The sequence below is a fragment of the Symphodus melops genome (assembly GCF_947650265.1).
Source record: "Symphodus melops genome assembly, chromosome: 13".
NCBI classification, from domain to species: domain Eukaryota; kingdom Metazoa; phylum Chordata; class Actinopteri; order Labriformes; family Labridae; genus Symphodus; species Symphodus melops.
In genome coordinates this window covers 15,892,729-15,918,757 of record NC_136703.1, presented here as the reverse complement: position 1 = coordinate 15,918,757, position 26,029 = coordinate 15,892,729, and the positions used below count along the sequence as shown (strand labels likewise).

Sequence of the window (26,029 nt, the reverse complement as noted above, 5' to 3'; positions counted from 1 at the left end):
TGTAGCCTATTGCATATGAGCAAGAAACTAATCCTTCATGCCGTGGTCGTAGTAGAGTTATTTGGGCGTCTGTTTCCAGGCTGCGTAAGCACATGCCCATCGACCCTTTTTCTCGAGCCAAACTTGAAATACAAGGCAGCGTTCTTCATAGTTAACGACATCTCTGTTGAATGCCCAGCTTAAAAAAAGAGGAGTTTCTGCGGATAAGTGTCAGCAAAGCAAATGTACGAGCAAAGCTAACATTTCCTCAGTGTAGATGGTGACTCGAGTTTTCTGTTTGCGGCAACAGCTGGCTGCCGACTCAGAAGAAAGTACAGAGGTTTGGGGCAGGTAAGACATTTGGTGTTTTATAGACTTGTGGCATTTTTAAAAAAATGTTTTCAATTTCAACAGTCACGTCTCTCTCTGTTCTTTCATCCGGTCAGGAGGGTTTAACAAGGATGGAGCGATACAGCTGTGTAAACTTATCAGTTAAACAGTTGTATACCTCCATTTTATTTCAAATAACCGGCAGGCTAATCCTTCCCAGCAGCCAAATATCATCTTTGCTGCTTGCTTGTTTTGAAAAAAATGAGAGCAACTTATGTATCAGGTTTTGTTTTCTTTCTTACAGTTTAATTTTCAGGGTTAATTTGGATATAGAAGCACCACTGTTGCCCCAAAAGTATAGCCTCCAAAGGCTCCATTGCTGGCACAGAAGGCTAAATGTATTGTGTCAAACAATGATGGATAAAGGATTGACATCAGCATTATGACTGACAAGTAGATTTAACCAATCCCTCTGTTGCATCCTATGCAGGGACTCCCAGCACCCAATCCTCTTGGATTAGAGGAGGGATTATGGTTTGGATTTGCCCCTGCTTTACTGAGAGAGTGACCAATATCTGGCCCATATTGGACTGCATACTTACTTAGATTTCCTGTTAAATGTGTATTTTAACTTATTTATTGTTTTTGCCTCAAACACAACTAATCACCCAATAAATGGGAATAGTGCCTAATAACTGAATCTAATGTAACGATGGCACACTTATAATCCTGTACTTTACAAGTAGCACAGGTGTCTGTTTTTATTTGAAGCCTCAGGTACAGACATGTCTTCCGCCCTGATGCAGTCTGCCAACAGATGAGCTTTGCAAGTGTCCAAGTGGGGAAAAGATAATAAGGGCTGATCTTCCGTGTGCCTCCACAGTGTCCCATGTTACAGCCAATTGCATTATAATGTCACTGTTTCCTTAAGACCTGAGCATGCATTACACTCCCTGTTCTTTGTATTGAGTGCTGTCCATGGTGCTGAAATGATAAACCTGGTCCATCTCTCTGCTGTTCTTCTTTCACTATTTATTGTGGTGACTGTGACTCAGGTTTTCATAATAATGAGCAAACAGCTATTAGTACACCAAACCACTCATCTGTCGTATGGTAGTTAACTCAGAATCTTTTATGTCCTACTTTCACTACCCATACTATCTAATATCCAGGGGATTGCTGAAGACACTGTATATGTATTTTTAGATCAGGGAAGCTGAGTTTATTTTAGTTAGAATAAGGTTTTTTTTTATTGGTAAATGAACCTATAGTGCTTGTGTCACATTTTCTTTTAATCCCTTTGTCCCTCTTTACTGGTACAGAATCCATAATGTCCCACACTGTAGCTGAAACTGCAAGACCTCTGGCCCATGTGTCTAGGATCCCTCTAGCCAACAATCACTGCAACTTTCTTCTAATGGGACCAAATAAGACTCATCCTCAACACCTGCACTATCAGGGATGGACAGACGAAAACTAAAAGGCCCAGAAGTGGCCTTTATTTAAACACCTATTATCTATCTTGTTCAGTTAAGGGACATGAAAGTGAACCCGACCTTAACTGTTTCCTCTCAGAAGTCTACTTCTGCCATATGAAAAGAAATGCCTTTGAACATTCGAGCAAAACCCGCACAGGGCAAGCTGTCTGCTGCCTCAAAGAGTGGGGGGCACACAGATGGCAACACATCTCATTCACGCTTTTCCAGATCCCCCAAACAAGGGAAGGGGAAACAGGCTCCAAGTTCTGCACCAGGCTTTCGATCTGGGCTAGAACCTGGCTCTGTGTCTGGGGGTGGGCCTGCCCCTGCGTCCAAACAGGCTGGAGGTCAATGCTCGGTCTCCAGACCAGGTTCAAAGACCAAACCTAGCTCGTCAACAGATAAAGGAGTAACTCGTGGTTCAGCAACAGCTCCGGGGGGTAAAACCCTGTCTATGGAGAACATCCAGTCGTTGAGTGCTGCCTATGCCACTTCAGGCACCATGTACCCTCATGAGCGGGATTCCTTGGAGCCCTCTGGTGGGTACCCCAAGGGTACCATGACACTTGGTAGAAGCACAAGTCGCTCCTCTTACACTAATCGGACAACAGCCATGGGAAGCAGCCCAAACATCACCTCCTATGGGCTGCATCACCCGTCAGACCCCTATGGAGACCAAACTTTGCATCCTGCAGGGAGTTCCGGTTTGCGGAATCAGTCTGCAAGGCATCCCCAGGCACAGGACTCCACGGGACGGGGGGAGGTCTCAACGTTTGATCTACAATCTCAGCTTAGGGAGCTTCAGAGGCAGAATGACAACCTGAGAAAAGAACTGGATGGAGAAAGGGAAGGAAGGATGGGCCACAGTATGAACAATGTTAACTTCTGGAGCCCAGATGTGAAAAAGGACAAGGGGATAAGGCAAGAAGAGGGAGGAAGGGCCTCTGTTCTCAGGGACCAGTACAGGACCAACCACGAAGATGCACAGGTGAGAAAAAAATAACAAAGTGGGAGTTTGTTAAAAAATGAAGACAATTCAAAACCCTTCTTCATCAAACATCACATCTGAACTATTTGTCATCCCATCTCCTCTGCATGTCACACTCCGCACATCAGACCTTTTGTTTCTATCTTCAAGGTTGCATAGTTATGCTACAGTGCAGTTTATTTGTAAAGATGTTTGCCAAGATTGGTGCTGACTGTGTTTCCATGGGAACATGCCCCAGCGGCAGCCATTCTCAGTGTAAGCCAGTTTCTAGATGAGCTCACAGCTACTCCTTAAGGGACAGTGACCAGTCTGTCCTGCACCATTTCTCTTTCCTACTGAGTCCAAGACATTCTTCGTCTTTTTCACTGCATTGCTAAAACTTTACATGCTCCCCCCCCCCCCCTGCTTCCCTCTGTTCCCTACAATGGGAGCCTTGTGATTTCTATTTGTCTGGGTGGGATTTTACTTCTTCTGGATTTGTCTGGTGTCATGTAATGTTTCTCCCAAATACAATGTGTATTATAAAGTGTGCTGTCCTGTTCAGATAATCATTCCCACTTTACAGTGTATGAGCTTGCGCTCCATACCCTCCACTGCTAATCCTTTACCTCACACAAGCTTGCAAAAACTTCAATCACACCTGCACTCATCCATGAGACTCCTTCCTTTAGTTACCAAGGAGCCACCTCTGCATTTGTATTTATAGCTTTTTCATCTCACATTGCCATTCAGTGACACCAACATCCACGTACTGTTCACACACCTGAGATATTAAAACCTCAAGAATAAAAATTGAGTTCGGAAAATTCCCCATACTGTTCTCCAGTTTCTTATCCATGGCTGTATGAGTTGATTTTAAGAAATGAATATCAAAATCTTTCTAAACAAACACTATAAAATGTGTAAATTGCATAAAAATCTGCATTTATCTCTTCTCTACTCGTTTAAGAAAGACCACATGCACAGATAACTGTCCTACAGGTACACATAAATATGTACACAACTTTTATCGCCTACAAGGTGTCGGTTTCACCAGAGGTAGTTCAGTCAGCTTTATAGGCCATAGATGTGTTTACAACCTAACTACTGACGTTATGATTCTCATGTCTGCTGTATTAAAAGGAGCAGGGACGGTCAATACAACCAGCGCCTGTGTATTTGCAGGCTGGTCGCGCCTTGGCCCCGTCTCTGATAGATGTATGTGTTTGTCTCTGTTCTGTTCCTTCAGGCGTCAGACCCATACACCCGTGTATTACTGGTTTTTTTTTTTTTTTTGTCAAGCGTTGACTCATTTGTACCTCCCACACTCTTGTGAACTGTCTTCTTCCATTCACCCATTTCCTCTTTTGTCTTGTGAAACCTGTAATGGTACATTATCTGTAGATGTACAATTGTATTACTCCATATATCTTTAAGGAGAGCTTTATACACCTCTACGAGTAACAAATGTAGCTGGTTAGATGTTCTCTGTAGTGTTTTTTTTTTGTTTAACAACAAAAATGAAAACACCTGAATTGGCTATTTAGGCGCTACCGACGAATCAGATCCCAGTGCAGAAGACACGGGCCACTTACTACGAACCCTGTATAGATGTGATATGATGCCAGTCATTGTTATATGACCTGTCCCAGGTGAAACCTATTGTTGAGTATACACTGAGATTGAAAAAGAGAATATAACAGAACTTCCCTTTAAATTGTTTTGGGGCCTTTTTTAGATAGAGATAGGATTAGATAGGACAGCTCAAGAGAGAGAGAGTGAGGGAGGACATGCACCATGAAACATGAGGATCAGGAGACAAACCTGTGACCGGTGCGATGGGGACTGTAGCCTCTGTACATGAGGTGCTCTACCAACTGAGCCGAACGAGTGTCGCCCCTGAGCTTTCTAGTTTGACATGGATTCGATTCCACCGAGAATCTCGTAGTCTGACAACAAGAGATTTCTGCAGATGATTCGGCTCCTGTATAAATCTGTCAGAGTGATGAACGGAATCCTAACCTTTAAGCGAGCTAAACTAATGCTAACAACTCTTATCTGTCGCCACCATACTCCTCTTATCACCTTCATCCTTCATCTTTCCTTCAGATTACCACTTTTCCTTTTCTCCCCTCACTTCCTTCCCTGTTTTGCCCTTTGAGCCTCTCTAGGGAGAGTGGAGCCTGTCGAGACATATTTGTAATTAGCATAAGGAATGTCACCTTTTCCCTCAGCCGCAATGAACAAAGTTGTCCCCTGACCATCTGTTTGTGTGTGTATGTACGTGAGAGTGCTTGTATGTGTTTGTGTACACGTGCACATATGTATTTGTGTCTTCAGTCATGGTGGTGTGTGTGTGTGTTTGTGCAGAGGAGTGTCCACCCACTCAGACTTGATATTCAGTGCTAGCTTGTTGCATTGATTATCCGTGTTCACCCTTGCTTTGCCTCCTACATCCCAACTCTGTGTCCTTGGCGCTCCCCACCTTCTGGACTCGAGCAGAGGAGTAAGAACACTTCAGGAAAAATGTGTAATATCTTCCCACAGATTGAGAGATTAGTAATTTACCTTCCGCTCAGTGTTTGTGTCAATGAGTATTAGTCATCCTCTCTGATGAGTCAGATTGATTTTTTTTTTTTTTTTTTTTTGTATCTTCTGTGTTTTTCTTTTTTTTCTTCCTTACAGTCTTTTCATACCCTTCTTCATCAGTCATCATGATGAAGTCAAGGGGTTCAAGCACAGAATGATTTTTTTATTTTTTTACCAGACAGGAATTCGGACAGCTGTATAAATTAGAAGATTGTATTTATCATCACTTTGCAATTCAATATTCAGAGGAAGCAGGAAAGTAGAGAGAACTGTGTTATCCTCAGAGCCCATTTGTGTCACTTACTAGTCAATTGTTCAAGTGATACATGTATTGACCTTTCAATCAGTCATGGGATCTTTAAACCTCCCCACACTTGCTCAGTGACTCCAGTGTTACAAAGCAGCAGAACCCTTCGATGAAACGTTTAATGACAAGGCGAATGACATCTGAAGTTTTCTCTTCTATATATTACTCCAGCTTAGAAACAATGTGGAAAACCCAACCTGCTACTAGAAAACTGAACAACCATTCAGCATTTTGACGACTTTGTTTTGTAAGTTTGCTCATTGTCATCTATTGTTTTAAATGAATGATTGAATCGTCACTTTGAATCCACTGCTAATTGATTAATTAGACATTTAAACTGCTGCAATTATTATTTTCAGTATTTTTTTTTTTTAACATATTGCAAATAAGTGTTCAACCCCTTATCATCCTTTCTACCTTTGATTTTCATCTACCTGCACTCCAAGTCATGTCACTGTACTTGCAGTAACCTCTTTGTATTCTCCCTGTATTTTTAAAGAGATGTATCGCCCTCTAGTGGCCGAAGCAAACAATCATCAGCCAGCAGGTTGATAAAATCCAAATGAGTCTTTGATGTCTACTTTTTTTGTGTTCTTTTTTTGCATTATGCATGTGTGTGTCTTTTTCACATCTCTGATGCAGCCTGGAGATATCAGAAGGAACAAGGTCTGTTTTATGTATCGATAAATGTCTATTTTTAAAAGGTGTAATATCAAGGAATTATCAATATTTCTGTGTTTGGCATATTTGTTTCCTAACTAAATGAACTGATGTGTGCTTATTAATCTGTCTTTGTAGCAGATTCCATTGACAGTTCAGGAACTTCAGGAGGAGCTGAGGGCTCACAGGGAGATGAACAGTCGCTTACAGCAACAACGACAGCAGGGTAACGCTGGCTCATACCGAGAACTCCATACAGACCTGGACCACAGAGGGGGGCTAAGCCCTGGCCACAGTCCCAGACAAAGCCCCAGTAACCTTCACAGTCCCGGGCAAAAGAACAGCTTAAGAGCCAGCCCATCCAACACCTACAATCCAAGGCAACAAGAGGCTGACGTCATCATTCACAGCCCGGGTTATGGCTGTAACGCTGCTGTAGCTGTGCAAAGAATCAGTCCTGCCAACACCCTTCAGCTGGGGCAGAGGAACAGCCCAAGTCAGCCTCTCTACAGTCAAGGCCCCCAGTTAGCGCCCAGCACTGGCTCACTTCGGCCCTGCAGCCCCTGCCAGGTACCCGGATGTGACGGCTTCTCAACTACTCCTCCTCCTCTCGATCCATCGGAGGAGAATGTCTTCAGACTGCAGTCTGAGCACGAGCGGCAGGCGAAAGAGCTTTACCTGTTGAGGAAGACCATGGAGGAGATGGAGATGAGAATAGACTCTCAGAAGCAGACGTTGGGCGCCAGGGATGAGAGCATTCAGAGGCTGCTGGAGATGCTTCAAGGACAAGGTCAGAGTCAGGGACCCTGGGGTCGGGGACAGCGGACGGGCATCATCACCATGGCGGCACAGGAAGCTGAAGCCCAGCTGGAGAACATGCATGTGAGAGAGGTGTGTTATGTTTTTTTCGTTATTTCAATGTATCTGAACCAGTCCAGTAGTTTCAAAGTGATTTTAACAGGTAGATTATTGAGTATGATGGTTTTATTAAAGGGATACTTCACCCATTTACATGAAGCTGTGTATCATTAGAAACATGGTAGTAGTGTTGAATGGTCGTGAATCCAACCCTCATTTTGCCCTGAGACGAGAAAAATATGTTTTTCTTTGCTTGAAAGTTTTCTTCATGTGATGCAAAAAGCGTCATATTGCATCACATGAAGAAAACTTCCAGGCAAAGAAAAACATATTTTTCTTGTCTCAGGGCAAAATGAGGGTTGGATTCACGACCATTCAACACTACTACCATGTTTCTAATGATACAAAGCTTCATGTAAATGGGTGAAGTATCCCTTTAATTATATTAGATTTTTCATGGGGACTTTTTCAATTTTATTATCAATAATACACCTTTTGTTGTATTTATTTTAAGAGAATGTTAATAGATACAACTTTAATTTATCAAATTTAGCTGAAATATTTTATCTGCAGTGTATGTGTGTGTGTGTGTGTGTGTGTGTGTGTGTGTGTTCATATTATGTATGTGTGGACACACAGTTGCAGCAGAAAGCAGCTCAGCAGGTCTTATCAATGGGCCAGATTAACATACGGCGAGCTCTAAGCCTGTGTACAGCCATGCCGTTTTACAATCTGACTCCTTTAGGTTGTGTGTGTGTGTGTGTGTGTGTGTGTGTGTGTGTGTGTGTGTGTGTGTGTGTGTGTGTTTGTGTGGTTGTGTGCATGCGTTTGTGTGTGTGTGTGTGTGTGTGCGTGTTTGTGTGCACGTGTTCCTATGCATTCACAGCATGCTCACATTCCAATTTTCTTTTAAAAGAAGAGTTAAATAAGGATAGAAATTTATTGCAGCCAATCAAAAATCCTTGTGGAAAAATGCAAAAATATTTGTTTTTATTTTTTTACTCTCTCTTCTTATGCTGTGTTTACTCAGAGACTGTTTTTATTATATGATATTTAAAATAATCTGCCCTCAGGTTAGCAGAGGTGTGGCATAGGTGTCTCTATGTGCCAGCTCAGCAGTCGGCTGCTCTGTGCTCTTCACTCCTGCCTTGTTTATTTTTAACTCCTAAATCTTCTTAGCCTTTAATTTCTCCTCCTCTCTGTCAGTGTGTGTCTTTGTGTGCGTGTTTATGTCGGTGCATGCCTCTGCTATTGTTTGTGTAATTATGTTCATGTTCTTCTGTCTATCTGTTGTTTGTCTGTCTGTGAGGCCCGGTCACAATGATTGCAAGTGTGATTGTGTGTATGTGTGTGTGTGTGTGTGTGTGTCTGTGAGCATGCGTGCACATCTGGGACTTGTCAGGCTTAGTGTCTCAAGCGAGGACACTCCCTCACTGGGCTTTCACCGGTGGCTGATGGGATATCCACCCATGCTGGGCGTCACCGTGATGATTTTGACAGAGAGGAGCATGGGTTGTTTTAGCCCATGCTAATGCAGCAAGCTGTGTGTAGCTGTGTGTGAATGTGTTTAATGTATGGGACCTACTCATGCTTTGTGTGTAAGAGGTGAGTACCTGTTTGCACACACTCTGAGTGCTGTGCTATTTTTAACTGCTTGACAGCTTAACACATGCTGCGGGTGTAAGGGGGAGGAGGGGGTGTCTGGATCTGAGAGGTAAGGTTAGAGGGAGAGAGGGAGTGATGGGTGAAAGGAGTGTTTTTCTTTGGTAGAAAAACAAGCTGTGCTTTCCTGAATATTAATGTATGATTAATGAGGGAAAACACCCGGCTGCCCTGATTGAAAAGAGGGAAGATTGTTGTTCCCTTGTTTTTTTTTTTTCCCCCCCTTGTGTATTTCTTTCCTTTTTACCTTCTCTCCTCAGAGGGTGAGATGGTGGTTATGACGTGTGTGTGTGTCTGAGTGTGTGTGGCTGCATTTATGTCTGTTTGTGTTGATTCATATTTATATTAAGAGATTTCTACTTGAGTGTGTTTTGAATTGTATTTAAGGCTGACCAAAAAGCAAAAGTATTTTACCATATGGACTCTAGTACATCAGATGATAAGATTTCTGTATAACTCTACACATCATCCATTTCATTAGTTTGAGTAAAAGACTTCAAATGTAAATGTCTTTATATTGTCATTGCATAATTGTTGGGTCTCAAATTCATTGCATTGGAATGTAAAGTCATGAGAACTAAAAAAAAAAGGTTGTGATGCTTAAATGCAGTATCCATCTTCCACGTTTTACATACACCAAACTTATTGTAGTTATATAAAATGACAGCAGCCGAGGGCCTAGTGCGATTTTTTTAAGCTTGATCTTGTGGTAGATTACATTTGGTCTTACACTTGTTGCACTTGTCGTGAGCTAAGGCCGATGATCGTGCGATGATGCCTGTATTGGGGGCTCACTGCTCTTCGTTCAAGACAAAGATCCAAAGGAAACCTGCCCGGCTGCTTTTCAGAACCGTCATTATAAATGCCTCTATTTTTTTTTTTTTTTAGCTCACCTCTGCTGTTACTTGTTCCTAAACACAGCAAACCCAGCTGAAAATAATCACCACACATTTTTTGTTTTATGTGATCACACTTTGATTTCTTGAAAACAAGGTTTAAGAGAGGAGTGTGGAAATGTTTAAACTAGAGCTGTCAGCTGTGAACTTGTCAATCACACTTGAAGGTCTGAGACGAGGGCAAAGATAAACCTCCACAGTGTCTCCCTGTAGTCACTGATGAGAAAGAACAACACTGCTGAACCTTTGAATGTCTGACTTCATTTTAAAGAAGCTCTCCGACAGGTCAGTTGACGAGTCAAAAGTTTTATCCACCCTATGACCTTGGACATTATTTAGTTTTTCTTTTCGCTGTTTTCATTTAGTTTTGTATCCATAGTTTCTTTTTCTGTTTAAGTTAAAATCAAAACCTTTCTTCTACCAGAATTTCCTGAGTTTGTTTAAAAATAAAAGCAGGACTTAATTCAAATAGCAATGAAGTACAGTTAAAAACAACACACATTCAAAATAAAAGCTGAACAATTGGACTTCAAGCATGGGAATAATCACGTTTAACTAATTAAAGTTAAATGAAAATTAACAATTACAACGAATAATTGCTTGACAACCCGTGTGAGAATGATTGTATATTGCAAATAAGATTATTCTGGAAGGCATTGGTACTTCACCTTTTATTGTGTGTTGTAAGTGTGTGTGCCGGTTCTCTCTAAATTGTGTTCAACTTTCTCAGCTATCAGAATTAGAAACACTACCATCTCTCCATTTTTTGCCTTTGTTATTGTGAGAAGAATTATGTGTTCTACACGCCAAAATACTAACTGGCAGAATGTACTTTTTTTTGCACTACAAGCACTATCCACAAAGTGGCAGTGTCCCATTAAAATTGAACTTCTCTGGAGTTTACATGAACTGCAAGTTGAAGTTGTGTGCTTATGTGCGATGGAACACACACGCACACACACACACACACACACACACACACACACACACACACACGCACACACACACACACACGCACGCTGTGAGGCATAAATCTGGGCCTAATCTGCTCTCCCCAGCCGCCAGGTCCCTGTAGACCCAGTAATAACAGCTGCACCACTGGTCTGTTCTTGCCTAGCCCTGACCTGCTGCCAAGGGCGTGCACACACACACATGCACACTCTCACTGTGAGAATTTCACTTGAAGATGGCATATCTGCTTTCATACACATTGTAATGCAGATTTTATGTGGTTTTTAGGATTCTCTATAGAGTCAGGGCCCGTACAGTAAGATGAGATGTTTTCTCACAGTATTGGATCAGTGGAACTGAGTATTTAGCATTGCTCTATTGTTGACAATAGAAGGGAAAGGCACTTATGGCTCCACACTTTTCTATGCAATGACTAGCTTCAGAACTCCTATTGATATTTTTGGCTCGCTCTCTCTGTCTGCCCCCACATTCTTTCAAAAACCTAGATGAAACTTCAGAAATTCAACCTTCAAAAAAAAAAAGAGGAAAAAAAAACGAGATGCCAAACAGTAGAGGCAAAGTGGAAGTCGATCTTAGTGACTTTCCTTTATGTACATTTGTTTTTTATGCCATCAGCCTTTTAGCTGCACTATAGTGTTTTCTCTTTCTCCATCTTTTCTCATCTGCATTCCTGCCTGTGTTTATTTGTCTCTCATTTGACTCTTCCCACTCTCTCTTTTCTCTCCTCTAACGATATCGCTTGTGGTTAGATTAATCGGTAAAAAGTCTGTCACGTGTTCAGCCTTTCAGGGCTCCCTTCATGATTGGCCATTTCAGCCACCACTAATGAAGCCCTTCTCCACTGACGTTCCAGGTCCACTGTAAACACTGTTAGCAAACACTAACACACACACACACACACACACACACACACACACACACACACACACACACACACACACACACACACACACTAATTCTCCTTTCTCCCCACCACACCCTGGGTGCCTCACACCCACCACGCTCTGGTGATCTCCCAGAATGCTTGAGTGGAAAAAAAGTTTATCAGGACAAAAATTACACCCCTCAAACCTTTACCTACCCCCCCCACCCCCCCCACCCCCATGTCTCGACAAGTCTTTCCCTTATATTTAACTTTTTTGTCAAACGTGTCACAAAACCATTGAGCGGTTAAGCAGAAACATTTTACAATTTGTGGCAAAGGAAATCGGTTTCTCTTTTCTCTCACTGATGAAGAAGGGATGGGAATGTGATTGATGAATGTGTGTGTGTGTGTGTGTGTGTGTGTGTGTGTGTGGATGTATCTGTGCTTGTCCCTGCCTATGCACCGCACATATGAAACTATTGCCTCTAGGCTAGAATTGAACCTTCTGACCGTATCCTTCATTCAGGATGCCGGCACTTATTGCTATAGTGTTACGTTTGATCCTATTCATTCCATATGCTCTGTCCTCTGACACATGTGGAGCAGCAAAGACGCTCTTTGATGACATGCTCTCTTGCATGACTTAATTTCCCCCCCCCCCATTGTACTGTAACTGTTGTTGATAAGGAGCCGATACACACCCTCTCAGTGGAACAGATTAACGCTCGGATGTCCTCATGACACTCTCATAGTGACTAGGAATGGAGCAGTAGTGTCTCCGACAGCAGTAATCCTTCCTTTCCTCAACCAATATGGAATTCTCCTCTCATTTCCAATCTCTGGGAGAAGTGGGAAGAATGAGAGCAATGAAAAATCATGCCCACCTCCTCTTTCTCCTCTGAATGACTGATGCTGCACGTGGTTTCTCTTTGTTTTGATGGATTTTCGTGACCTACTGTTTTTTTTTTTCTGTTTTTTTTGTTTTGTTCTGATGGCATTACAGCTTCTCTCTTTTTAAACTGATCTTTATTGTCATCTTTTTTTTTTTTAATCCTTACAACTACATGTGCTACATTATATAGTCCATATATGAAGCAATAGTCATTAGGCAGTGTGCTTCAGTTCTTTGATTCTTCTAAAGCTTAAACTTGATTAGAAGGCCGCAGCCACGATGGCCTTTCTTGTTTCCATGCTAGCTCACTATTAGCAACAGCAGCATACAATCCAATGCAATAGCTTTGAATCCTCTGTGAAGCTGAAAGTGATGAAGCTTCAAAGCTTCTTCGAGCCTGGGGTTCACCAACACAAGGTTCAATCAAGATGAAATGGGATTAAACCCCCATTGAGGTTACTTTGAGAAAGTACCCTCCCTCATGATGCAACATAGAGGACCCTTACCCTCAACTGCTCCAATGGAGCTGCTGACCTGACATCGATTTTTGCTGGATGGCTCCTGGTTGTGAATTTGTGTGTGTCGTGGTCGGTTAAAAACATGGCTCTCAACAAGTATGATAAACTAGTTTTATGTTGGTGTGTGTTTGTGTCCTTTAGTGAAGGCCTACTTGTAGTTCAGTTACCCTTAATTATTGATGGAAGAAGAGTAGCGCATGTGCTGGCAGACAGTGTTGCTAAGCAAGAGCTTTAGCATGCCAGTGACATCTGTGAGAGAGAGAGAGAGAGAGAGATACCAAGTGAGAAATAGAAAGATGGAGACAGAGAGAGTGTTAGAGACTGATTCTTTTGACCTGTAGCTGAGTCTGCCTCCAACCTGCTAACAAAAAGAGACAGAAAGAGAGCTTAAAAAATAGACGGAAAAAAGTCCTCAGAGGAGCAACAATCAGCTGAGGGATCACAGGATATTTCTATTTTATATTGCAAAACAATACTTTTTTATGGATGTACATTCCCTTGCTGCATTTGCCTAAAGATATATATATATATATATATAAAAAAGACTGGGATTGGTCTAACTTCTCAGTGCATTTGAGCTGTAGTCGTGGGTGATACAAAGTGCCAAAGATGATGAGTCGCCAGGCTTATTTTTACCGGGTCCCTCCCCAGGAGCTTCATCGCCGAAACCAGCTCCAGGCTGATCCGGCCAAGACCAGGGCTCTGCAGACTGTCATTGACATGAAGGTAGGACTTAAAGGCAGATGTGGTACAAACGAGAGAAGATATATTGAATTATGATATGCTTCACATTTCTGTTACGGATATCATTTTAGGTTCATGCAGATACATGTGTTTTGCTTTTTTGTTTTACTGTTACCATGAGCAGCTGAAGAAAACGTGACTAAAGGGAGCTAACATTGTGTCGGTGCTGTGATAACAAATGAAGACAGTCTTGTGTGATCTTGTTTGAGCCGTGTTGTTTTCTGTTCAGTTGCAGCTGTGTCTTCTGATCCACTCTGATATCAGCTTCATACTTTTCAAACATGGACAGTAGCAGAAGATCGCGATGGCCTGTATATGCAGACCTGATCGAACAATCCCGTCTTACCGTTGCCTCACTCTTCCGTGGCGGACCATGCCCCAAGTGGCCATTGTTGTCCCATGCAGAGTTGAGCACTTATTCAATTTGTTTCAAATGTCACATATGGAAGCTTTCACTCTCTTCTCATCCCTTTGAAGTCTTCAGGGCTGTGAAAATGCAGTTGACTCCACATGTGTCTGCCTGCACACCCACCCACGCACGCACATTGAATGTTCATTCGGCGAACGCTTTCTCCAATACTGACTTCTTTATGGCAAAACCACAGTTATTTTTCACACATACTTTGTGATTTGTCTGCCTGTTAACAACAAGCACATGTGCTAGCCTGAAATGCAAACCGTGTGTCACAAATCATGACTGAGGCTGAATTAAATATGACTGTCAATTAAAAAAAAAAAAAAAGCCAAATGTATTCTTCCACATGAGCTACACATTTGTTACACTTGTTGCTGACTCTCCTGCATTGTGGATTTTTGATTTATTATTATTATTTTTTGGAATAAATGCAACCATGTTAATGCTGTATGCTCTTGTCCTGTGAGTGTTTGATGACCAGTGTTTGTACTTGTAGTGTTCGGCCTCTCTCTAAGTCACCTTTATGTATGCTTTGGAATTACAGAACACCAACCCCACTTTCTGTTTTGATCCTGACATTGTCTGGCAGGTACAGTAATGAGCAGTCAAACCTTTTTTCCCTTCTGTCCACTCCATAGCTACTTGCGTGCAGTATTCGTATTTTACTCTATCACAGATTCTTCATGCTTGAAATGCAGCACCGTCTTGTCAGAAGTTCAGAAGGTTTCGGGCCTTTTGGTGACCAGCTTCTCTTAGATTCATTCCTGTTGTAGGAATGTTGTTTTTGACATTTCCTTTGTGTTTTTCCTGGTTTTGCTTTGTTTCTCTTCCTCTGGGTGTTGTTTCTTCTTTTTGATCCAGAGTGGAACCAGATAGCACTCAGTTATTTCACTAAGATAAATCATACAATACCATATTCTGTGTGTGTATGCTTTTGATTTGCGTAAGGTGAGGAGATAACCTAGATGCCCAGCCTTGACTTTTATCTCAGTACAGTTTGAACATCTCTATCCTTGTATACAGTTTTTGCCTGTTTGTGTTTGTTAAATGCACCTTTATGCATTCCTGTGTGCTCGGCGTTACGTGTGTATGGGATAGCATAACCAACGCCGTGTGGTATCCAGGGCTGAATCCAGTGGCGGTAATAGAGGTCATATGCTTACATGATGCCTGTGGTTTAGGTTGATGGCATCATGCAAGCTGCTTCCATTTATTCAATTACCTTTCTCATCTCTTCCAAGGTTGAGCTTTTAACGTATGTCTGAGCCCATGCATCTAAACAACCTCAAGACCTGTCCCTGACAGATCCTTCCATTCCCTCATAGATACAACCATGGCTCAGCCGCACACACAACTGCCAACTACCTGGACATTTTTGCCCTGTTTTATAGTCAAAATAAATATACAATTTGAGGCTGTAATCAAATAGAAGGTACTTTGAAGTCTTCTATGATATGCTGACTCTGTTTGTAAAGTACTTTTTGAGTGTGCCAGTCTTTTTCTATTGGTTTAAGTAGCCATTAGGCCTGATAAAAAGTGTTTGGGGCAGAGCCTGAGGTGGAAGGTGGGCTTTGTCTGACTAGCAGATAACTCTTTAACTTTTGGGGGGGGGGGGGCAGATCCTTTTTTGTTTTACTCTTTCTATTCCTGTTCTACATTCTGAAAATTATACAAATGCTTAGACTCATTTACTAGACGATTGTACATGGAGTAGCATGTGACACTTTTAACACCCATGAATACCAGAGCCTAATATCAAAGTCCAATCTTTGCTGACTTGTGTGCCTGCTTACTGTTGCTGGTGCAGGACACCAAGATCTCTTCCCTGGAGAGGAACATGAGAGACTTAGAGGATGAGGTCCAGATGTTGAGGACCAGCGGCCTGATCCACCCTGCTGACAGGCAGGATGAGCTCAAGCAGGTGGATGTCTACAAGAGCCATTCCAAATTCATGAAGACAAAGGTAGAACGTCCGAGCATGCCACCTGAGACAACTTCACCTGCATGTCCTGAGAGATGCATGTTTGTGTTGTAGCATCAAGTACAGCTCATTGCATGCCCATAGAGAACGACTGCATGGTTCGGCTTGCTGTGTCTTATACATTGATGGGGTAACTCTAATGTATGCAAATGCTAAGAGTAAGACACTTTAACAAGTGCTGCGTTTTTTTCTTCTCTTTCTTAAAGGCACGACACGCTCGTACATCTTACCTACCTGCTCTGTGTGGTTACCATGAATTGTGCTGCTGTCTGTTTGTTACAGTTGACTTTTTCGATGGCCATCTCAAACCTTCACTGCTTAAAATACATTATGTTTCTTTGTTTAGACACAAATACTTCCTTACCTTAAAAAGTCTCCAACACAGTCCTGCTGATGTCACAATAGAATGGAGATATATTCCCGGTACTCTTATCGATACTCCTCAGTGATCCGAGTCTTTACTGATACCACCCTCAAAACGTTTCTATTCTTTTGTCAGAAAGGAAACAACTGTATTCATTCACGTTTCTAGCAACAACAAAAAAACTTTTCTTTTTCTTCACGTTACATTTGAACACATCATGGTGGTGTTTTTTTCTTTACCTTGCCCAGATAGTCCTTTCACAGAGCCAACGTTGAACACATTCTGTAAACTATATCACCTTGTTCAGTTAGCTATGAAGTTTTCATCCTGGGGATTTCAACAAACATTTCAACATTGGATTACTATGTTTAGCTAATAGAACTTGAAACTAACTTTGGAATGCGATTATCACGGCTACTCTGAGTGGAGGATGAGAAGGACTGGCCTGACTTTCATTTTTCTTTGCTTTCTTTTCTTTTTGAAGTGATTATAACAGGTCAGATCACACAGGCGAAGTGTCCTTTTGTCTTTATGATGTCATGACTTGATAGTAAAACAACTGTGACACACTGGTGAATTTGTAAAACTCAAGTAGAAATATGTAATCTCTTCACTTAAAGAAAATACAGATTTGTTAGTTTCAGGTTTCTAGCTGAGAGTCCATGACGCATGAGTCCCACGAGCAGCGCTCCATGTGAAACGAATTCTCTTTGGTCCATTAATGGGGCTCTTTGTAGGGCCCATTTGTCATTGCGTCAGGGAAGTTCCTGATCCAATCATAAAAGAGATGTTTTTTTATGAATGGAAACCTGACAGATGAATGTGAGCTTGCATCGACAGAGGAAAGCTCTCTCTTCACCCGTACTGACCTGAGATGAGATACATCCCAGTGATGGGCCTGGCTCCCTCTCCCTTGTCTGCGCTAAACACAGAGAGACAAAACGCACAGGGAGATGCAGAGGCACACACATTCATTCTATATCCTTGAAGTGTTTAGGATGCTAGTCTTTCAGCAGTGGTGGCGACTAGTGTTGAAGTGACACTGCGATAAGAGAAACCATAGAGGACAGCCTCCCTGTCCTTCTGCTGTCCTCCTGTGGCTTTGATAAACCGGAGAGTGGCCCCTGAGAACAAGAACAATGTGGAAGTTTAAGTAGAATCGCACCAACCTCAACCTTTCTGAAGACTAAACTGTGTGGTGGCGGAGCGTAGAGTACGGAGGAGTGTGGAGGAGCACCATGCCAGCTGGGAATTAGTCCAGAATTCCATGTGCAACTCTCCAGCTGGCTTTGTTCTGTCTTTAGTGGCTTGCTCTTTTCTTGTCTCTTTGCCTTTGTAGGAGCAGGCCTTGTCGCCATGTGTGCCTCCCATCAGAACAGCTCCCACATTCCTCCTCCCCACTTAACAGCCCAGGATTACAGAACAAGCAGAAGTACCCCTCTCATTAGACTCTCTCCTCTCTCATTACGGAATTCATTCAACCCAGTATTCTTTAAATCACTTGTTTCACTTTTTATCTATAGTGCTCATCTCTTAATCATATAACTTTTCCAATTTGTTCCCATTTTTGGACTTCTTTTTCTCTCTGTCATGCTGTCTTCTCCATTTCTCACCTTTCTTAACATGTCTCACACAATCCTTTTAAATCCTTTTTTAAAGACCAATGCCTCTATCCCATACATGATATTTGATTTTGCTTGATTCTGACTTAAAGATCTGGCTTAGTGAGGGTGACTATAGGGCAGAGCTTTTCCTTTAGTTTATGTGTTTTTTGTGCTCATGCTACATCATTCATTCTTAACAAACTGTGGAGGGATTTTTCCTGAAATACGCAGGGGGGGGGGGGGGTTCCTGTCAGACAAAGGTATTATTCCAAGCTTGAAAGGCCAACAAGTTCTACGTACACTCGCAATATCTGCAAAGATGCTGCGCACGTCATGACTGATGCTGTCAAAGCTCTGTGAGGCATGCAGCTTTGTGAACACCGATATGGAAAAGGAACTCGATATAAGCCGTTACAGCAAGCTCAGACGGTTTGTTCTGGGACTTTCAACGTTTGATTGAGCTTTTCAACTTCTGACTGTAGCACAGCTTTTGCCGCCTCGCTCTCTTTGGCTCTTTCTCTCCATGAATAAGAGGTTGATAGGTCAAGCACTGCCCCAGTCAGCATTTCCCCCCCTGTTATGAGCTGAACCTTGCTCAGACGTTTAAAGAAATCTCACTCTGAATCAGCTTTGTGCATTTTTGGCAACAGTAGACAGATGACAATCTTCTGCTTATAGCTAACTTCAGCACAAAGGCCACCCTTTGTTCGTGGATTGGATTTCCTTTGTGGGTTTTTTTTGTCCTGCTCTTTTTGTCTTACCTTAAAACAGTCTGTAAACCTGTGAGTGTGTCATCCTGCATCCCATAATGCTGTGTGCCTGCATGTAGTTTTGACGCCTTGGCTGTTTGGCTCAGAGAGTCTACAGAGTGAACTGTGGGCCTGGCTCTCCCCCGAGTGCAGACTGAATATATTGGGCTGGGTAATAATTCAAGATTGCTTTGTATCATTTTTTGTTCAAAGGTTTAAATTCTATAGGATACAGAATTGTTCTCTTTTCCAAAAAGGTGTCAATTTTTTAAACATTCTGGAATCCCATGATATTAAAATTTTTGATTTATCAGGAAAAAAGATAAAATCCTTCCTTTCTTCTATGTGTTTCGGAAAAAAAACCGAGATGGCTATCACACTATTAATTGTCTCCACATTGCCCTGTCCTTGATTTTAAAAGCATGTGTTTGTTGGATTCAAAAGAATGTGTGCCTTTGAAACACTTCTGAAGTTGCTGATAAAGGAGAACAAAGTGTTAAAAAGAACTGTTTAGAACATTTCATTCTTATGCAACAGCAACACAAAGGTTTTTTCAGCAAGCTTGCATATGGTTGATGTGCGTGTGTGTGTGTGTGTGTGTGTGTGTGTGTGTGTGTTTGCTTTCAAACTATGCTGTAACTTTGTGTCTGTCGTAAGTTTATCAGTTCACTCAATGATGACTAAAAAGGTTTACATAACCGATGTGTGCTTGTGATTCTGTGCTTGTCAGATAGAGCAGCTGAAGCAGGAGCAGAACAGGAAGGAGACAGAGATGCAGGCCCTGCAGACCAAACTAGAAACCCTGACCAATCAGAACTCGGACTGCAAGCAACACATTGAGGTGCTAAAGGAGTCGCTCAGCGCCAAGGAGCAACGCGCCAATACGCTACAGACTGAGGTCAGTACACACACATATACAGAAATCATCAGATGTACAAACACACAGACATGTATCTGCACAGATGCAAACACTTACCATGAAGCCACCCCAACTTCCTAAGAACCACTTGTAAAGATACACACAGTCTCAGCTGGATGTGGCTGTCTGGCAGTGAAGATGTCAGTACATCACCTCAGTAATAACAAAACCAAGGGTTGCAATATGTTTAGGCTGTTTTTTCCGCTTCCTGTGGTTTTAACAGGGACACATATTATATTTTAGTGTTGAAGCTTCCAGTTGTATTTCTCTTTATTTGACCTTTAGTCTTTTGCGTGCTTACTTTTGTGTTTAACAGATTCATTAAAAAAAAAAAAGAAGAAGAAGAAAGAAAAAAGTTATTTTGTCGTTCAGGGACAGCCGAGAAATGCTATCACGTTTCAAGTGATGAAAATGAATCTATGCTGTTCCAGGAAAAATACAATTAGTGACCAGTTTACCTGCAGATACTTAGGAGCTGACAGGGGTCATTGCAACCACACAAGTGCAATCACCTCACATAAAGTAACTTTAGGAAGAAACCATGCTGGAGCAAACAATCCTTTCTTTCTCCGCCTTGTTTTTTTTTTTTTTTTTTCCTTCTTTCTAACAATGTAGGTGGAAAAATGTCGACGCGTGTGGCTGTTGTAGTCTCACCAGTGGGCTTGTGCGTGTGGGCGGGTCAGTATCGCAGAAGGCAGGAGAGTGCTTGCAGCTTTTGGTCTACATCTTTTAACTTTCTCTGCTTCATAGTTCTAATGATTTTATCACTGCTGTTAGGGATGGAGGCAGGTTGAATGTAGACAAATGAAGGAGTGTGTGTGTGTGTGTGTGTGTGTGTGTGTGTGGTACAGGAGAGGGGGGGGGTGTAGTATTTTTCTCCATCACTCTCTCGACTTGGAACTGATACTTTAGATGTCTTTGTATAAGGCAGTTGAGAGCAGCCTGCTAACTATGTCCACTCATCATTACAGGAAGCAATTTGGGACAAAATTAGGCCTAATTGTACGTACATGTGCAAAGAATTTTGGTCCTTGCAGTTGGCTGAATACATCATACTTAAAGGAATTTGTTTTAAGTGTTTTTTTTTAACGTGTGTGTAGTTTTTGTTTGTGTGTCCTGTATTGAAATGTCACTTCAGAAATACAGAGATGTAGAACGGAGTCACACATTTGATAACTTTACGTTGACAATATCGTATCGGACTTACAACTGGACTTCACTTTGGATACAGACCTCTCTTATCGGTCCACTATGTTTGCTGTGCTGTATTGCTCAATAGCAGTGTGTGTCTGTGGGACAATGGTCCTCAAATCCCAGGTCTGAATGAAATGATAAATGATGCTAACATAAGACTCTGTGAGCTTTTCCTCTGCAGCTTTCCTGCTCCACGAGTGTTGCTTGTGCTCTGGCCAGACAAATGCCATCAGCTCGAGGAAGGTTTCTCATTCACATGGCTTAACTGAAGCCTATCTCCAGTCAACATTATTATATGTTAGCTAGTCTGGACGTAGGGCCATTCATCTTTTCATTTCTGGTATCATCACAACGACGTGTGCTAACAGGGTCAGCAAATGAAGTGAGACGAACTGTTTCCAGTCTACATATAAGTCTTGTTGGTTCAAACTAACGTTTTAGTTTCAGGACTCCAGTGACTGACTCTGCCAGAGATCAAGAGGCTGATGCCGTCTTGTTGGAGGTGGTGTGTGTTTATGTGACACAGATATGTTTGCATGATTATAAAGCGGCCTCACACAGACACTAGTACAAGAACAGGTACGCTGTCAGTCCTGATTGCTGGACTCTCATCTCTGGTCTTGTGTATTTTTGTCCAGCCTTTTGAAGTGGCAGTTGCCCTCTCTTAGGAAAGGCTTGGGTTTCCCGGCCTAAGTGGGCAAACCAGAGGATGATTAAAGATATTGAGTGTGCTTTAGGCAACCGTTGGCCCTGCATTCCTTTGGTGACAGTCAGTCATCTAGCCAGGATGCACAACCATTCTCACAGGATCATCCTTCCAGACTCATTCATCCAGCTCATATTGTAATTTCATAGTACTTGGCAGTTTGATTCACCGATATCTCAGATATTCCCTCTGCTTCCCTCTGCTTCCACAATGAACAGTTGACCATCGTACTTTTCTACAAAGACCTGCATGCGTGCCAGATTGGAGGCATTACAAACGACAGTTATTTTGTCTGTAGTCCAGTCCCACTGAGAAAGACTGTTCTTTTTTCCCCAGACACCGGGAGCAGATTCCTCTCACAGAAACTTGTCTCTAAAAGCAATTGACATCAGGATAGGACCAAGAGAGGGCTGAACAGAGCAGGCACTGTGAGTGTGGGAACGAAAAAATGGAAGTGTATTTATTTGTCAGTCAAAGTTAAGGACAGCTTCCAAATGGGCCTGAGTGAATATGTCTTCAGATAACTGAAAATTGTGGAAATAATGAGTGAAGGCCTTGTGTATAAGAATTGTGACTGTGCTACCACTGCTCATGTCGGTGGAAACGTAATCCTTTAATACAGTATGTGTCTTTCTAGCCCCTGATCAGGACAAAGTAGGGCTGTAACTATACTCCAGCAGATCAGGTAACCTATCAGAGACCTTCCTGCATATTTAACCAGCCAGAGAATAAGGAAGAGGCCACAACCTCAGAGGAAAAGAGGCTGGTTGGCATGTGCTTTGACTATGTAACATTTCCTTTGAGAGTCTTGGATCTTTAGATAGATAGATAGATAGATAGATAGATAGATAGATAGATAGATAGATAGATAGATAGATAGATAGATACTTTATTGATCCCGAGGGAAATTCAAGGCATTCAGTAGCAGTATACAGGCAGGACACAAGACATTAGTTACAATACACACCCGCTGCCCCCCCCCTCCCCTCTGTATACAATAATCCCCCAAACAAGATTTAGGAGCCCCTATGTGACTAAGAGTAAACATAATTACAAGTTAAACCTGTGCAGTTAGCATTAGCATTCCGTTGCTATTTCCACGAAAACATGGAAAAGTATCCATAGGATACATAAAGTCATACACTGAAAGTGTACTATAAAAACTATTAAACTACTTTAAAAGAGGTCAGACTGCATTACAATATTTGGGCCTGTTTATTTAGCTCCATTTCCACCAAGCGGCCCGGTTTGGTTCCGTAAAGTTTGGTACGGTTTGGTACAGTAAACACTGGGCTTGCTTGCGTTTCCACAGCCAACCGTAGCCTTACACTTGAGACGTGACACAGTCAGATTCAACAAACAAGAAGAACTTGACACAGTAAACAAAGATCAATGTTTCCTGGGAAGGTTTGCATCTTTGAGGCAAAGAACAAAAACAGTCTTGAAATACTTCCCCCCAAATCTGCAGGATATTTCAGCATATTGTGTTTTGTGTTTGTCCTTTATTATCGCTGTCACACAAGAAGCAAAGATTCTTTCGACCAATCAACGGACTGCAGTGTCTCGCTCAAACCTTTAAGGTTGGAGCGGTATAGCAACAGAAGTGTACCAAAAAAGTAGCATGGTACGGATAATTTATTTGAGTACCCAATCTCAACTTTTGACAGTGGAAACACCAATAAATGTGTAACATCCCTACTAACCGAACTTAAACCGGACTGCTCGGTGGAAACAGGGTTTAAGATTGAGCTTCTCTTGGTCTCTGAGATGACATGCTAAGGTGCACAAGTACTAATACATATTCACTGTCCATGGGCAGAACAGACTTGGTTAGAGTGTGATCTGAACTACTTTATGGATCTTGGACAAATTTACATTTAGATTTGATTGCTTTGAGATCATGGTTGCATATTTAGGAGTAAAAACAACAAATACAAAATGAATGAACATTTAGAAAAAAGTCAAACTTTCAGAAAAAAATTCTATCAATGTGCATAAATGATGTATTTTGGCTTCAGGGACTCTAACAACAAACTTAATTTAAACATTGATTGATAGTATAAATATGACTTTGGCGGATGAATTCTCCTATTATGCCTACATAAATAGTTTCTTGGCCTTCTTTGTGTGACCTGTTATTACTGTGTCTGCTCTTCTCTCCAGTGGTAACCCTAAATTCATGAGAGTCACTTAATGACTCATTAATTTCTATTTTTGATGCAACAAATCACTTTGTATTTAATGTCTTTGGCTCAAATTGGTAAAGGCTTTTATTTTGTAAAGGCCAATATGCTTTGATTGATATATTCCTCTCTGTAAAAGAGCACTTTGCAGGTGACCACTTGCTCACACGAGAAGAATCCAGGCCGGAAAAGTAGGTCCAAGGTGATTATGTCAAAGTCTGGAATCAGCCTGATACATAACCCAGAAGTTGAACATTTGATATGTATTCCTCTCTTAATGCCAACAGAAGTGTTGGTAGCAGCCGGTCTTTGATACAGGCTTCACCATATGGCAACATGTCCGTGTTTACTCAGAACGTTCTGCGGTTTATCGTGCTCTCTTTCATCACCAGCATTTGCAGCGAGCCTGCCAGAAGACCTCCGCTGAGTTGTGATTTTGAGGTTAAGGTGTAATGACTTGAAGAAGATATAAATGACTCAAAAAGAGCTTGCTAACATTAACCATCATGACATTGATGAATAGGCAAAATAAGATGAAAATAAAGAAGCATCTGGAGTGGGAGAAGGAAACATTGAAGGAAAGACGGATCGACAGGAGGAAGTGAGAAGTGAGAGAATGGAGACTTTTGATGGATGTTGAGGGCTGTGGGCTTTTGTCAGTGAGTGATGCGATGGTACGTTGTGCTGTGGTCCCTGTTGGACTATTTTTGTTGATCTTTCCTTGTTCTTTACTGATTAATGGTTCATAAAGGTAGTGAGGCGAAGGAAAGATGTGGTCTCAACCTGGTTACACTCCTCCCTGCACTCTCCTCTTGCTGATCTTACTCTCTCTCTTTCTTTCTGGCTCGTTCCCTTTTGCCCCCACCTTTCATGTTTTCTCTTTCTTCATGCTCTCTGCCTCCATCTGCCCTCATTGTCTTATCATCTGTCTTCCCCTCTGTCCATTCGGAGAAAATTGACAATGGTGCATTTGCATAATACATTTTCAAACAGTTCCTGTTGTATCCTGCTGACCACTAATTATCAACCTAACTCAAATCCCTGGCCTGTATTGATGAGTCCTAACCAGTGCAGACCAGTTGTGATATGACCTCATCTGAACTGGACTGACCACGGTCACCACTGTCAGACCTGACATGGCGCTCGTTGGTTCCCAGTGAGCTGCGGTTTGGGATACAGCGGGAGCAGCAAGGCGTCAGAGCCCCCAGAACAAACAAGGAGCGGTCCAAAATAAAGCCCCCACGAGTTCGTCGGAGGCCATGTGGAAAAGCAATAAAGAGAAGTTATAGGGGTCAGAATGGGGATTAGATATTTAATGGTTTACACAGGAGATTAGGCAAATATGTTTGTACACTCTGCTACTTTTGCATAAACAAAGAAAACCCAGGCACGTTTGTGTTATACAAATACACATGCTGCAACATTAGCACAAATAACGTGTTGCGTTAAAGGTAAACAATTTTCATTTTTTGGGTTGTAATTTATCCTCCATGAATGTTTTTGGCCGTTGTGAGGGTGTTTTTTTTTTTCTCTCTTTGTTTTCAAGTTTTCTATTTTTGCAAGTTTTGAAACTAAACAAACACGCACTAAAGAAATGAAGGCTAAGCTTGGTCTGTTGTCAGTCAGCAGCTGGTTAACCAGTACGCAGTGAGGTGCTGATAGGGAAAGCCAGAAACAATACTTTCCTTTCTTTTAGTTCTGACCTTCTCTCTCTGCTTAGGGTCAGACTGCTTTTCTCAGACCGCTGACCGCTAATTTCATGTACATATAGACACACACACACACACACACACACACACACACACACACACGCACGTGCAAAAATACTTTCACTGAAACTTGCCACAAGAATACAACGGAAAAGTTTTCGACCCCACTTACTGAGAGCTCAGCGTTTTGGAATTTGTAAATTATCACAATAAACTGAGTGAACATTGATCTGTTTTTAAAGTCATTTCCTACAATCGATCACATTTGATTTAAAATAAATCAAAGTCTGTGAAGTCGTGCCTTTCAGCGTTCATTGTTTCAGGTAGTGTCACTATCCATATTGGTGATATGATTATTTACTCTTGGTGTTTCATATAAAGAAGAATACAAGATCTACAAAGTTCAGTGGATAACAACCGACTGCTTTTGCATGAGCACTCGGCTGTGCAGGTCTATATACAACCATTCAGTTTGGCTGGGCTTGAGG

General features: G+C 41.9%; 1 protein-coding gene across 16 annotated transcripts in view; it reads left to right on the top strand.

The window, feature by feature from the left end:
• The window catches only part of LOC306833597 (ERC protein 2-like), a 141,293-nt gene that overhangs the window by 383 nt on the left and 114,881 nt on the right, over positions 1-26,029 (top strand). For 5 of the 16 annotated variants that reach the window (XM_079358956.1, XM_079358966.1, XM_079358955.1 and 2 more), the window contains exons 2-9: positions 270-330; positions 1,632-2,775; positions 6,293-6,316; positions 6,449-7,201; positions 13,625-13,699; positions 14,677-14,721; positions 15,940-16,095; positions 19,561-19,728. In XM_079358956.1, the coding sequence (XP_079215082.1) occupies positions 1,912-2,775; positions 6,293-6,316; positions 6,449-7,201; positions 13,625-13,699; positions 14,677-14,721; positions 15,940-16,095; positions 19,561-19,728 (2,085 nt within the window). In that variant the 5' untranslated portion in view covers positions 270-330; positions 1,632-1,911. Of the gene's footprint in view, positions 1-269; positions 331-1,451; positions 2,776-6,292; positions 6,317-6,448; positions 7,202-13,624; positions 13,700-14,676; positions 14,722-15,939; positions 16,096-19,560; positions 19,729-26,029 lie in introns of those variants that run through there. The other 11 variants (XM_079358962.1, XM_079358957.1, XM_079358959.1 and 8 more) reach the window with 11 other exon arrangements.